The following is a 14314-nucleotide window of genomic DNA, read 5'->3' on the forward strand; positions in this document are numbered from 1 at the left end:
CACTGTTCCCCTCTCCAAAACGTTGGGAGAGGCTTTTGACGTGGAAGTGATTTGTTATGAGAGAGGGCTCAGGAAGGTTCCGGAAGCGCTGGCACTGCTCGCTGGCGTACCTGCCATCAGCTGTTGAGAATGTTGACGGTGATGTTGAGAGAAGGCAACGTCTGTAGCCATTTCGGACGTTTTTTCCCCAGTCACTGGGCTGGGTTCCAGTCCAGCTCCCATGAAGGCAGGCGATTGGGGGGGGGATGTGTGGGTGCGCGGGTGTTGAGCGAACCAGGCTTGGCCGAGTGGATCGCTAATGTACCAAAGCCTGCGCTGCCCCAGTGCGCACCAGAGAGGCAGGTGCCCGCGTCTCTTTGCCAGCCTGTCATTTCTGCAACACGTTCTGTCAAGGGGCCCGAAAGCCCGTCCTGGCAATTGCGGCTGCCCGCCTTCCTTCCTTCCGCCCGCCCGCCCCGCAGGTGCTGCGCGGATGCCAACGCCCCCCCCCCCCCCCCACCCCAGCCGAGCCGTGGCCCGGCCGTCAGCCCGCGCTCGGCTAATTCGCCTAGACGGCTGATCTGTCAGAACCATTAGTGTCATTTCTTCCTGCCCTCCCTGTCCACTCTCTGTCTCCACCTCCCTCGAGTCGCCACGCTGCCAAACAACCCAGGATTGGGGGGGGGGGGATAATGAACCTTGAAAAATCCAAAAGGTGCAAAGAGATCAGAAGTTTTGGAAAAGAAAGGCTTTTGTTTTGGAAGCTGCCGGGACAAATTTCTCTGACGGTGGAAATATTCTCTGGAAATTTTGATTTAGAATTTAGAAGCTGCACACAATAAGGCAACTGGAAACACTAACTACATTATTGGAATTATTGACATAAGAATCAGCTAAATATGACAGTTGACTAGCAAACTCATGTTCAATTTCTGATGAGTTGATTCTTAAAGCCGACATTGTTACCATCGCAGTTTAATTGACTGACTTGAATGAATGAATGGACCCTTGACCCCTCTTGTCCTCTATTCGTTTGACCTTTGCCCTCTCCTCCACTGCAGACCCCTGGCCTACAGCACGCTGGCGGACCTGGTGCACCACGTGCGACAGAACCTGCCGCTCACCGACCTCTCGCTGGCCGTGCAGCTCTTCGCCAAGAACATCGACGACGAGTCGCTGCCCAGCAGCATCCAGACCATGTCCTGCAAGCTGCTGCTCAACCTGGTGGACTGCATCCGCTCCAAGAGCGAGCAGGAGAACGGCAACGGCCGCGACATCCTCATGAGGATGCTGGAGGTGAGGGGCAGGCATGGGTCAGTGGGTTTAGGCGTCTTTAGACAGACCTCATTTTAATGACCGAGTTTGTTTAGGGGGTTCGCTGACCAGTAGACCTTCTTATAATGGTAATAGATAGGGGTTTTACACCCAAGGTCACTTCAAATATCCAGCAAAAAATTACACATCTAATTCATGACCAAAAATGAATTGGTGTCAGTGAGATGTTAGTTTGTGCTACAGCACGGGTAATGGACAGAGATCTGAGTGGCTTAAGGCTTCAATTGAGTTTGTTTGCAGTTTTGTGTTGCTTATCAAAGACACTCGTCCCTTTCTCTCTCCTCACAGGTGTTTGTGCTGAAGTTCCACACCATCGCTCGCTACCAGCTGCCCGCCATCTTCAAGAAGTGCAAGCCCCAGTCCGAGATGGGCGTGGTGGACCCCGGCGCTCTCCCGAGCGTCCCTGCCACCCCCACGGCCGCCACTACGCCGGCCCTCCCTCCCCCGGCGCCCCCCACGCCGGTCACGCCCGCACCCCCTGCCCCCGCCACCCCCTTCGACCGCCCCGGCGAGAAGGAGGACAAGCAGACCTTCCAGGTGTCGGACTGCCGGAGCCTGGTGAAGACGCTGGTGTGCGGCGTGAAGACCATCACCTGGGGCATCACCTCGTGCAAGGCACCTGGAGGTAAGGCTACTGTTCGCCCGTCCCAACCTTTATGGTTGTGGGTGGGTTCATAGTTCCCTTATACGTAGGTTTTAATAATTTGGCACTAACAAGTTCTAAAATACCACTACAATAAAGTACCAAGACTATGGGGTTATGCAAAAAAAGTGTCTGGTTTTGTAATCGCTGAGCATGAGCACCGTAAAATTGTGGTGCCACTCAAAGTAAAAGGGCGTGTGTGTGTGTGTGAGAGTGTGAGAGAGAAGTGCTTGACGGACTGTTGCGCACGTCTTCGCCCAAAAGAAGGCAGACAGCAGTGCCGACGGCTGATGCGCTCCTATTTTGCACGCATCGCGGTGATTTCACGCCACTATTCAGAGGAAGCAAACTGTTTCTACGCTCATTTCCACTGAAGTGGATCCAGATTTATGTGCTTTATGGCTATGTAGGGAACCTTTATCTGGGCTGTGTTTTCAGAGAGTTGGCGAACTCGCCACATCTTCAGAAAAGGCAGGTGTGGGCAGGTACACGGGTCCACTGCAAACGGCCCCATCTACGTCTGACAGACTGGCACATTGCAGACATATGCCGATCTGATCAAAGTTTCTTTTATGGGCTTTGGGCAACACTGCAAAAAAGATTTTTCCCTTGCTAGAGTAAAAGTACTATTACAAAAGTTGAGCGCTGTGCAGCATTTGGTGTTGCAGATTTTATGAATTCAAAGACCCTTTTATTCTGCTCAGGCATATGGTTAATACCCTATGCACATCAGAGTCTATTTCTGAAGAACTCTTCTTCTTTCTTTCTTTTTTTCTGTTCTGCAGATGCGCAGTTCATTCCCAACAAGCAGCTGCAGCCCAAAGAGACTCAGATCTACATCAAGCTGGTCAAGTACGCAATGCAGGCCCTGGACATTTACCAGGTAAAACCGCTCCCTCATCCCAACGATTCTCTTGACCATAGACACGCATGGAATAGGCATCCCAACGATTCTCTTGACCATAGACATGTATGGCATCGGCAACCCGAAATGTGTGTAGCTGAATGTGCTGAATACGTAATGCTGAAACGGACGGAGCTAATGTTTACAACTGAAGCCATAGCATACTTACATATTTAATACTTTAATACAAATGTTGTATATTTGAAAGATGACGTGCAGGTGAAGGTCAGACAAGGTTCGTAAAGCAGTGTGGTTGCGGTGAGCCCCATATCACAGAGCCCTACCCCCTCTTGGCTAGGTACAGATAGCAGGCAACGGTCAGACATACATCCGCGTGGCCAACTGCCAGACAGTCCGCATGAAGGAGGAGAAGGAGGTGCTGGAGCACTTTGCTGGCGTCTTCACCATGATGAACCCCCTCACCTTCAAGGAGATCTTCCAGACCACCGTGCCCTACATGGTGGAGCGCATCTCCAAGAACTACGCCCTGCAGGTAAACCCTGTCACATTTGTATCGTGCAAGTGCCCCCATACGTATCGCTATAAAGAGGACTGAAGAAATGACTCCTAATTTCCTCTTTATGTTAAATCATTTTAGGCTTGAGTAACGGCCATCGGAGATGCATGTGTTATTCTTCGAGCAGTTAATTAAGCCGTAATAAATGTAAAGTTCTATCTTAGGCACTCAAGCTCTTCTCTTCTCCATTTATTTGAGGCATTTAATAGACGGCTAGGGCAGGCGTGCCATCAATTCCTCTTTAAGCCGTCCTTAAACACTCTTGCTACAGTCGAATCCCACTGCGTTCAAGCAGATACTTAAAAAAAAAGAAAAACAACTTCTTGACTGAAGTGTTTGCAAAATATTTATGTAGTGTGTTTAATTTACAATTATATACCAATATGCTTTTGGATCAACTTCTACTCTGCTGAAACATAAGCATTTTGAAGGACTTCTTGTGGGTGTTTTTTTTTTTTTTTACATTTTCTCTCGTACTAATACCCCCCGTGGTTTCCCTTTTTCAGATCGTTGCCAACTCGTTCCTGGCCAACCTGTCCACGTCGGCCCTGTTTGCCACCATCCTGGTGGAGTACCTGCTGGAGCGGCTCCCCGAGATGGGCTCCAACGTGGAGCTGTCCAACCTCTACCTCAAGCTCTTCAAGCTGGTGTTCGGCTCCGTGTCCCTCTTCGCCGCCGAGAACGAGCAGATGCTGAAGGTGAGGGAGCGAGCGAGTGACCGCGCGGGTCTGGGTTGTGACCGAGCGATGGAGAGTCGGGCGGATGGCGCAATGTCGTTTTTTTTATATTTTGTTTTTGTCGCTTCATGGTGGGTAGTGATGCTCTTGCATTGGAGCGTTAGAGTCAGGGTTGTGGCTGTGGTCTCGTGTTGCAGTCGCTTATCTCGTGAGGTGCTGTGAGGAGCCCTTAGGGATGGAGTCACATTCAATATGTCGCGCACGCTTAAACGTTCACACTCGTTTTAACACACTGTGCACATAAAACTGAATATGCACCACATGCTCACATTATGGTTATGCACATATGCACTCATTTGCCAGTACTCCCTCTATACACACACACCCCAACATTTCTTCATAAACACTTTTATGCATGCTGTGCGCGTTTATGCATTAATCTTGCACATTGCGATGAAACCAGGTCTATAGGCGCACGCACACTCTAAAGCCCCATTCCCAGTGATGGCATCAGATGCTGCAGTGGTGGCGTCGGCAGCAGCAGTGATCTCTGCCTAATGCGATGTGTCAGCCGACGCTCTGAGAAATGGCACTGGCACCTCCGATTGACAGGCGAGCCCTTGCTGAAGGTCACGCACAAAGCGCTGTGAAGGGGGTGGGGGATGAGGTGGTGGGGGGGGGGGTGAGGCGGGAGTGATCGAGCCAAGGGGAGGTTGTGAGAGGAGGGGAAAGGGGGGGGGGGCTGCAATAGGCAGGCTTCTTCAGCTCAGTACCCGTGTCAGAGATGCCCTGATGTGGGAGCGGCTAATACAGTTGATTGACAGCTTCAGTCAGCCATGCCCACTGTTAACTTTTTGACTCCTCTCTCAGACACTTTGGACTTTTCTTGGCGAACAAGGTGCGGTGTTGTTACGGAAATTAGAACGGCCGAATATTCTCACACCTGGCAAGAGTTTTGGGCCTACTTCCAGTTCTCCATTTTACACACGCGCACACACGCACACACCAAGTCTTCCAAGCGCACATCTAGTGGGAAAAACCAAATGTGCAGTTGGAGTTGAGTTCTGTCCAGCAGCCTCTTAATTTGTGGCCCCTAGCTCAGCGGGCAGCTGTGAAGGGAGAGGAGGCGAGTGTCGTGTGCGGAGTGAGTAGTGGGCTTTGGTGTTGCCTGTGGAGTCGCACCCTCCACTGAATCCCTGAATCAGTGTCCTTCCCTATCCGAGCTGCTTGCTTTTCTGCTGACGTCCACCAGAAATACGACTTTGACCTTTTCCTTCGTTGTAAAATCTGTGTGGGGGGTTTGCGCCGTTGAATCCGTGAGCCATAAAGCATCCCGTGATAGTGTGAAATGACGACTTCTCGCAAAAGTGCCAAACTGTGTGTGTGTGTGTGTGTGTAGGGGGGGGGTGTAAAATATAAAGAATTGGAGCAGTTCCTGACAATGACCCTTTAGATGTGAGAAGCCAGGGCCATTGTTTTTGTCTCTGTCTCTCTCTCTCTCGTTCTTTCTTTCTCTGCCACTCGCGCTGCCTCTCTCTGAGCTGAGGAGGAGTAATCACTCATCCGCCGCGCCGTCATCCCTTCATTTTTCACACGCCGAAGGCCAGCAGCGTCGCCGTCGCCTGAGCTCAGCAAGCAGGCCCAGGGGAGCCATCCCTGAAGGACGATCCTGCCACACTACTCTCTCTGTGTGTGTGTGTGTGTGTGTGTGTGTGTGTGTGTGTGTGTTGTGGGGGACGGTCACGCCGCTTGTGTCAGATAATCTCGGTGGCGTCTCAATTGGTAGAAAATAGTAACAACACCACCAAGGTCGGGCGGTTGAGCGGGAGCGCTTAGACCGTGTTATTTAGCCGCGGCTCGTGTCCAGGATGTCCTGCGCCACTTTGAGGGCATGCATTTTTCATCGGCTGCCTTTGGCTTCGGGGGATCGGAGCCTGCGATTTTTGTCTCCGCCGTGTTAAAAACAAGAGACGGCTTTATTGGAGATGATGTATGATGCGGCGGTCGCATTTTTGTTTTTTCGGCTGCTGCTCTCTAACCACCATTTCTGTGCCATTGAAGTGTAGCAGGCAGCACTGTTCCACTGGTCTACACAGACGTGTTGTAGTGGCGTACACCAGCAGCCCTTGGTCAAAACCACACGCATGAAACAGAATTGAATGAAGATGACAAGACCCCAGCCCATGTTTATGTCACAGGGATGGGCAACCACAAAAACAAATCTGCGTATATGTGAAATGCTCTGATGTTACGATTATGGCTGGGGGCATATTGATTACTGCTCAAAATATTTATTAGATACCCGAGCACTTTCATAACAGTGTAGGTTTCTTTCCACGTCCATGATGAGATGTGTGTTTGTTTAAGTGACTCATTATTTTAATATGACTGTCACGAAGTGCCCTGGGTTCTCACAAAAAAATAAGTCATCACTGCCGTTCCATCAAAGTTGTTTGATTTCCCTCGTGAGATGAACAAAGTCGTGAGACGTGTAGGTGTGTGTGTTTATACCTTCTCTAACCTTCCGTTCCTCTTCCTCCTCCTCCTCCTCCTCCTCCTCCTCCTCCTCCTCCTCCAGCCTCACCTGCATAAGATCGTGAACAGCTCCATGGAGCTGGCCCAGTCGGCCAAAGAGCCCTACAACTACTTCCTGCTCCTGCGGGCGCTCTTCCGCTCCATCGGGGGCGGCAGCCATGACCTGCTCTACCAGGAGTTCCTGCCCCTGCTGCCCAACCTGCTCCAGGGTACGCTCACCCACGCCAAACACACGTTAACACCGCACACACACACACACACACACACACACACACACACACTGACCCCCCAAGGCTAGGCTTACACACATCGACTGGGTTTACAACACACCTTCAAAGGGTGTAATCCTGTAAAATAAAAAAAGGAAATATCAGCGTATCACCTAGTGTTGTAACTAAGGATTATAATGTTATAAGGATTTGTCGTTGTGTTGTTTTGAATCATTTGCAGTATGTTCAGCAGAAGGTTTGGTTATTAGAATAATTAAGGGCATTAAGTGGTTTTTGGAATTGGATTAGTTTTTAAGTAGCTCCTTTTTAGTGCCATTATAATTGTATAATTAGATTTTAAACATTTAGAGAAAAAAATGTGTGTAGATTGATGAATATTGTACACGGTAATGTCTAATGCTATCCCTGTGTGTGTGTGTGTGTGTGTGTGTGTGTGTGTGTGTGGGTGTGCGTGTGTGTACGTGTGCGTGTGTGTACATCTCCCAGGCCTGAACATGCTGCAGAGCGGCCTGCACAAGCAGCACATGAAGGACCTGTTTGTGGAGCTGTGTCTGACCGTGCCGGTGCGCCTCAGCTCGCTGCTGCCCTACCTGCCCATGCTCATGGACCCGCTGGTGTCGGCGCTCAACGGCTCGCAGACGCTGGTCAGCCAGGGCCTGCGCACGCTGGAGCTCTGCGTGGACAACCTGCAGCCCGACTTCCTGTACGACCACATCCAGCCTGTCCGCGCCGAGCTGATGCAGGTGAGCTGCCGGAACATGCGTAGGGACGGGCAGGGTGGGGCGTGCTGGGGGGGTTTGATTGGTTAGTGGGGGGGGGGTGTAATGTCTGTATATATGTGTTTTATATGTATATATGTGGGTTATACTGTATATTGGAAGTGTCTCTCTGCCTAATTGATCCCAACTGCTGGAGCCAAATCCTTTACGTGTGCACATAATTGGTAAAGTACGTATGTGTAATGTGACGTAAAAATTGGACTGTGTCTTCCTGCAGGCACTGTGGCGCACACTTCGCAACCCGGCGGAGAACATCTCGCACGTAGCCTACCGCGTGCTCGGCAAGTTTGGCGGCAGCAACCGCAAGATGCTGAAGGAGTCGCAGCGGCTGCAGTACGTGGTGACGGAGGTGCAGGGCCCCAGCATCAAGGTGGAGTTCAACGACTGCAAGGCCTCCATTCAGCTGCCCATGGAGAAGGTGAGCGCAGGTCTTAAATGTCTTAAAAGTGACCGGTCAAGGTTAATATAGACTGGCCTAACCGGATCAGATTTGGCCATAGCATATATGAAGTGACTGGAAATGAGAATCCATATTGTTTGTTACTTGGCACATGTTGCCATTTGATGTAGGTCAACTCCTCCTACTCTTTAATAGAAAACAATTCCTTGAGTGGAATGTTTTGTAGTCTTTAATCTTTAATAGGCATTTTTTTTTGACACTGGCCAGTCTTCTAATGGGCATATCTTGTTGAAACCAGTGCCCAGTGGAATCCCATGGCATTTCTCTTCATGATGGGCATAAGAATGGAAAATCAGCTTGAATGCTCGCTGATGCCCCATCTTGGTCTGCATCAAACTATTGATTGCTCTAGCCTTAGGTGGTGTTTAGACGACAACAAAAACGATGCAAACGGTGATATCTGCGTTTGACGCAAACGGAGGTTTTACCCACCCGCAAACAGAGTTTTTAAAAACGTTTTTTTGGGTGAACTCTGCTCGTTTGAGTCTAAACAGGTACAAACGGAGATTTATGTGATGAGGTGGAGATTTTGTTATGTCTGACTGCGACATAAAAGAGAAAGAGGAAGTGATCTGTTGCTGTTTTTTCTATTTTTGGGATTCTGGTTGGCTAACATGGGCTTGAGCTTCTCATTACACTGCCACCTACAGGTTCAGCATGCTCTTGACGACATATACACGGGTTAATGTAAACGAAAACTTTTCTGAAAACTGACCTGGTGTGTGCAATAGTGTTGCACGGTGTATCGATACTAAAAAGGTATCACGATGCCTTCACGCAAAAAACGATACGATTTCAGACGTTATTAGAATCGATACTTTATTAAAATAATAAAGTTCTGTGTCTGTGTGAACTGCTGCTCTCACTGCTCCTTGCACGCATCTAGGCAAGTGGGCGTGTCAAGCAGGCAGCTCTGAGTGAGTGAGTGCGCAGCCAACGTCAACATAGTTCTTTGCCGACAGTTCTAGGCCTTGTGGATAAAACAAAAGGTGCAGTGAAATTTGCAACTATTTCGGATACATCGCGAATAGTGAAGGCAAGTCATCAGGTACACAGAGGCCCGTTTGTAAAATATGTTTCAAAGTCATTTAAAAGCAGTAGGCTACGCATGGAACTTGGCTAAACACCTCGCAGACATATCCCAACATTTTTAACGAGTTCAAAGAACGACAGGTTAAGGAATATGCTATAGAAAACACGACTACATGGTTAGTGCCAAGTTCTTCTCTTATGTTTTAGTCTAGCCTAAGTGAAACGAGTATGGTTCTCTTGGATAAAGCGAACCTTCCTTCATCAATGAATTTTGACGAGACATAGGCTAACGAGCTGTAATCATTTTGACGAGACATAACCAGCTGTAATCATAGGGTGCTAACGTGATGAAAGCGCAATGTTCACGCCAGAATAACATTACCATAACTTGTAAACGATCTATCATGTTCGGTCAGTACTACTGGTATTATTTGTCATGGCATGTAGACCGCTAATTAAAGCCCACAGCATACCACCAAAGCGTGTTGAGTCCTAATAATAATAGCGGCTTATTGTTACAGTACGTGATAGCAAATCATGTAAATCAAAGAAATAGACGTAATGTTATCAAAGAAATAGACGTAATGCCTCTCTGCATAGCATTCAGTGATTTGCATGCAGTAATTGAACACTGACCTTGATCTAGCCTTTGGCTATTTAAAGCTACTTTATTGCCAAAACACAACACAATGTAAATGAACTATAACAAACAATAAAGGACTTAATCACACAAAGTAGGCCTACTATTTTACTGACTATAAATAAATAATAATTATGTAGGAAGTTTAGAAGTTTAGAACCCAGAATTGACCTGCACACTACAAAAGTGCACCGAATTCAACACAAATGACTCTATACACTTGGAGGAGGTATGAGTCCTCCAGATATCTTAGGATTTCGCCATAGTATCGTTTTAGTATCGAGCATCGTGATATTTATGGCAGGTATCGTATCGAAGTCATAATTTTGGTATCGTGACAACACTAGTGTGCAATGTTATTTATGAAAACGGAGAGGGTGAAATGTCCGTTTATGAAAATAGCCAGCCACGTGTAAATGCAGCATTAGACTTGATTGCTCTGGCTTTAAACAAAGGGATTGTTGGTTTTCCATTTTCCATTTGCTGATGGGATTAAGTGTGCCGTGTGCCTTGTGTGTGTGTGTATCCGCGCGTGTGTGTCTTTAGTAAATGCTGTGTGTCTTAATGCGTTGTGATGGCCGCACAGTGTCAACACGATCTACTTGAACTTAAGCAATACGTGATTTTATAGCAACACATGAATGCCCAAGTGGCAGAATTTGCCTTGGCTGCTTCCTACACCATCCATTACCCTGAAGATGTGTTATTATGGCTTCTTGGGGGAGGGGGTAAAGGAAAATAAAAGATAAATCAATGCTAGATTGTGGCTTTCTCCTGGATGCCTGAAATGAACCAAGCCTGGACTGTATTTGCGTCAGCAGCGAGGTCTGTGACGTGAAGTTGCAGTGAATGATGGCGGCTCATTTTTTTTTTTGTGCAGAGAATTTTGGATGGATATATATGTCAGGCCATTAGATGTAGTCTGCAGGTCTAATGAATGGGCCAGGAAGTGAAGATTAGATAAAGAGGCAGGCTGATGGAGACTCTTTTTTTAAAATAAATAAATAAATATTTATTTATTTATTTATTTATTCCCTTCCTGGTGGTCTCTGCACGACACGCTAATGTGTGCTCTTTGCTGCTGTAAACACTGCGCCCACTTGCAGACCAAAATTTTTAATTATTTTTCTTCATCTGCTTTTTTCAGAGTTATTGGATCATGTCTCATGTTTGTGTGTGTGAGTGCATGTTGCATGTCTTTCTCCCTTTTTGTGACATATCACAAAGCCTGACTTGTGTGCCGTTCTCACGAGCTCTCCACTTTGATGTCGCACGTTTCAAAAGAGATCTCTCATAGTCAGAGATGCTCTTTGTCTCTCTGACACACACTCTCACACACACTCTCACACACACACACACACACACACACACACACACACACACACACACTGACACACACACACACACTCACACTGACACACACACTGACTGACTCACACTGACACACACACACACACACTCACACTCACACTGACACACACACTAACATGAAACATACACACACATACACACACACGGACACACACACTAACATGAAACATAGACACACACACACAGAGACACACACACACAGAGACACACACACACAGAGACACACACACACAGAGACACACACACACAGAGAGACACACACACAGAGACACACACACAGAGACACGAACATGAAACATAGTCACTCACACACACAAACACACACATCCCCTTTTACTCATTTCAGCTGTGCACAGTAGACAGCAGACGGAGGGGAGGGATGGGTCCCATTCTCCCACAACCATGAATCCTTGTCAAGAGAGGCGCATCTCTCTCTTCTTCCCTCTCTTACGCTCTCTTATTCCTTCTCTTTCTTTCTCTCTCGCTCAAAGAACGAAGACAGTCTCTTCCTCAGGTAATTAAATAGATCATCAGGCTGTAAGCTGTCGCTCCTGTCTTTTCCTCCTCCTCCTCTCATCCTCCTCTCCTCTCCTCCTCCTGCTCCTCCTCCATCCCCCCCCCTTCCTCCTTTAATCAATCTCGGGGCCGGTGCGACTGACGGGATTATTTACTCCGGCTAATGGCTCTTCCTGCCGCTGCTCGCCACTGCTCGGGAAAACACGAACTGTCATTTCTGTAATTGCGTTTCGCCCCTCAAAGACGGATGCTGCCGCCGAACGCAACCGCCGCTGCCACTGCCTCTCCCGCGTCCCACACGCTGTAATTTAATTTGCATGCGGTCGCACCGTTGCCATGGGCCCCAGCGTGTGTGTGCGTGTGTGTGTGTGTGTCAATAATGTCTGCATGGATTAAGCAGCAGAGCACCCACACCCCACCGCCCCCTAACATCACCCGGTGCACAAATACCCATTTACATAAACACACAGTCATAAACACGCACGCGCACACACACACACACACTCCCATAAGTCACTCTTGTCCCTCCAAGGCACAGCAGTAGCATCCTCCCAGAGCACTTCAGCACCCATAATGGATGTGTGGGAGGGACAGTGTTTGTTCCTGTTTGTTTGTTCTTGCTGCTCTTTGTGTGTGTGTGTGTGTGTGTGTGTGTGTGTGTGTGTGTGTGTGTGTGTGTGTGTGTGTGTGTGTGTGGGTGTGGGTGTGGGTGTGGGTGTGGGTGTGGGTGTGGGTGTGGGTGTGGGTGTGGGTGTGGGTGTGGGTGTGGGTGTGGGTGTGTGTGGGTGTGTTGTATTCATGGTGAGTTTTGACATCAGCCCAGCTGAAGCGAATCTGCTTCTCCATTCGGAGAGTTTGCAAATCACCCCTAATACGCCCTGTCAGGAGTCTGTGTCCCAACCCCCCCCCCCATCTTTGTTCTACCCCCCCCCCCCCCCACCTTCACTCCCCCCACCCCCTAAATGATGGAGAGTGAGTGGCTTAGGTCTCTGCCCATTCCTCAAGCATGCTAATGCCTCCCTAGGATGGAGCAGTTAATTGATGCCACCCCCCCCCCCCCCCCCCCGCCCCCAATTCTCCTCTCTCCCAGCCCTTCTCAATATTCACTGGCGCAGGCTCCAACACGTCCATCTCCTCTGCTTGAGCAGCACACAGTCCTCCAATGAGATTGGAAAGACAAGTACGAGAGCTGACTGAAGCAATCGCCTGCTTCGCCGGCGTACACCCCCCCCCCCGCCCCCCCCGCCCGCTGTTCTTTTCCTTTCTTTTCCACATCCTTCCTTCTCTCACCTGTGCTCTCGTTATCTCTGGCCTGCTCCCAGGCAGCCTGTGAAGCTTATTTGAGTCTGTGGCCTGGGCTCTAGGTGGGGGAGGTAATGAAGCACCAGACGTTCATAGTCTGGCATCGTAATAAGCCCATCTCAAGTCTAATCCCCCCCCCCCCCCTTGGAGAGGAGAGAAGAAACAGATTTTGAAGCTCTCCTTGAGAAAGTTTGGTTGCAGTGATTTTTGGCGAGACAAAGATCCTAGACAAAGTTAAGTTGAATTCTTCCTCCCAACTTCATATACTGGTAACGTTAGCTACAGATCTTTAGAATTCAGAGCATTGCCTTGCTTTGTTCTCGCTCTCTCTCTCGCTCTCTCTCTCTCTCTCTCTCTCTCTCTCGCTCTCTCTTTCTCTCTCTCTCGCGCTCTCTCTCTCGCTCTCTCGCGCTCTCTCTCTCGCTCTCGCTCTCTCTCTCTCTCTCTCGCTCTCTCTCTCTCTCTCTCGCTCTCTCTCTCTCGCTCTCTCGCGCTCTCGGGCTCTCTCTAACTCTCTCTCTCTAACTCTCTCTCTCTAACTCTCTCGCGCTCTCGGGCTCTCTCTCTCTCTCTCACTCGCTCTCTCTCTCTCGTGTGCCCCTCTATCCCCTGGCTCCCTGAGTTCTGATTGGAGCCGTGAGTGGAGCTGCTCTCATGAAGGGCGGTGTGGTTCGCGCCCGACTGGCCAACTTCGCTCCGACTGTGAAAGCCGCCGTGCTCCGCTGGGTCTGACGCTAGAGTGTGGCACGCCGCGGTCGGAGCACTGAGACGCTTTGACGAATGGCCCGTTTCTAAAGCCGACAATCCACATGGGAATGCCCGCTACATGTGTAGCCTACGAGGCAAAGTGACATTTCAGAGTGTTGCCCCAGCTGGGCGGAACAGCTTCCAGTTTTCCGTCTCCCAGGCTACTGCTCCAAAGGCTCCGAGACCTCCGTGGCCAAGCTTACTAGAACTTCCGCTCTCTGAAAACTAGAACTAGAACTGCCGCTCTCGGAGCTTGCTCGCTGCAGCACAGCCTCCTGGGCTTTCTAATGCGGACGGGGCTCCACACGGGTTCTTTGTGAATTCAGATGCTGTCCTGAGTCATCATTTCCTCAGTTTAGCCTGAATGAAGGATGAAATGTTTCTCGTCCCTGAAGGAGGACAACTCATAAACTGTGTGTGATTGTGTGTGTGTGTGTGTGTGTGTGTGTGTGTGTGTGTGTGTGTGTGTGTGTGTGTGTGTGTGTGTGTAATTTGGACTTTTTTTGGACTTTTGGGTCGATGCATTCTTTTGGTCGGTTTCACCTGTACACCATTTCACGAAATGTTCTGAAAAGTTTCTTTTGCCTCGGATGTTCTAAGTCATTGTTCAGTGTGTGTTTGTGGTACAGTCTGATCATTAATCTCTC

At 49.1% G+C, this 14314-nt stretch overlaps 1 protein-coding gene across 1 annotated transcript in view; it reads left to right on the top strand.

Annotated features, from left to right (window-relative positions):
* trrap (transformation/transcription domain-associated protein) overlaps positions 1-14314 on the top strand; it is a 96172-nt gene that overhangs the window by 6498 nt on the left and 75360 nt on the right. The window contains exons 13-20 of the mRNA XM_076298803.1: positions 1041-1275; positions 1603-1939; positions 2743-2840; positions 3160-3354; positions 3885-4076; positions 6634-6799; positions 7307-7563; positions 7817-8017. Of these exons, the coding sequence (XP_076154918.1) occupies positions 1041-1275; positions 1603-1939; positions 2743-2840; positions 3160-3354; positions 3885-4076; positions 6634-6799; positions 7307-7563; positions 7817-8017 (1681 nt within the window). The remainder of the gene's footprint in view (positions 1-1040; positions 1276-1602; positions 1940-2742; positions 2841-3159; positions 3355-3884; positions 4077-6633; positions 6800-7306; positions 7564-7816; positions 8018-14314) is intronic.

Source organism: Alosa pseudoharengus, unplaced genomic scaffold (assembly GCF_046254945.1).
Source record: "Alosa pseudoharengus isolate Yale_2024_CS ecotype anadromous, Long Island Sound unplaced genomic scaffold, YU_APseudo_1.1 YU_APseudo_1.1_scf_21, whole genome shotgun sequence".
NCBI lineage: Eukaryota > Metazoa > Chordata > Actinopteri > Clupeiformes > Clupeidae > Alosa > Alosa pseudoharengus.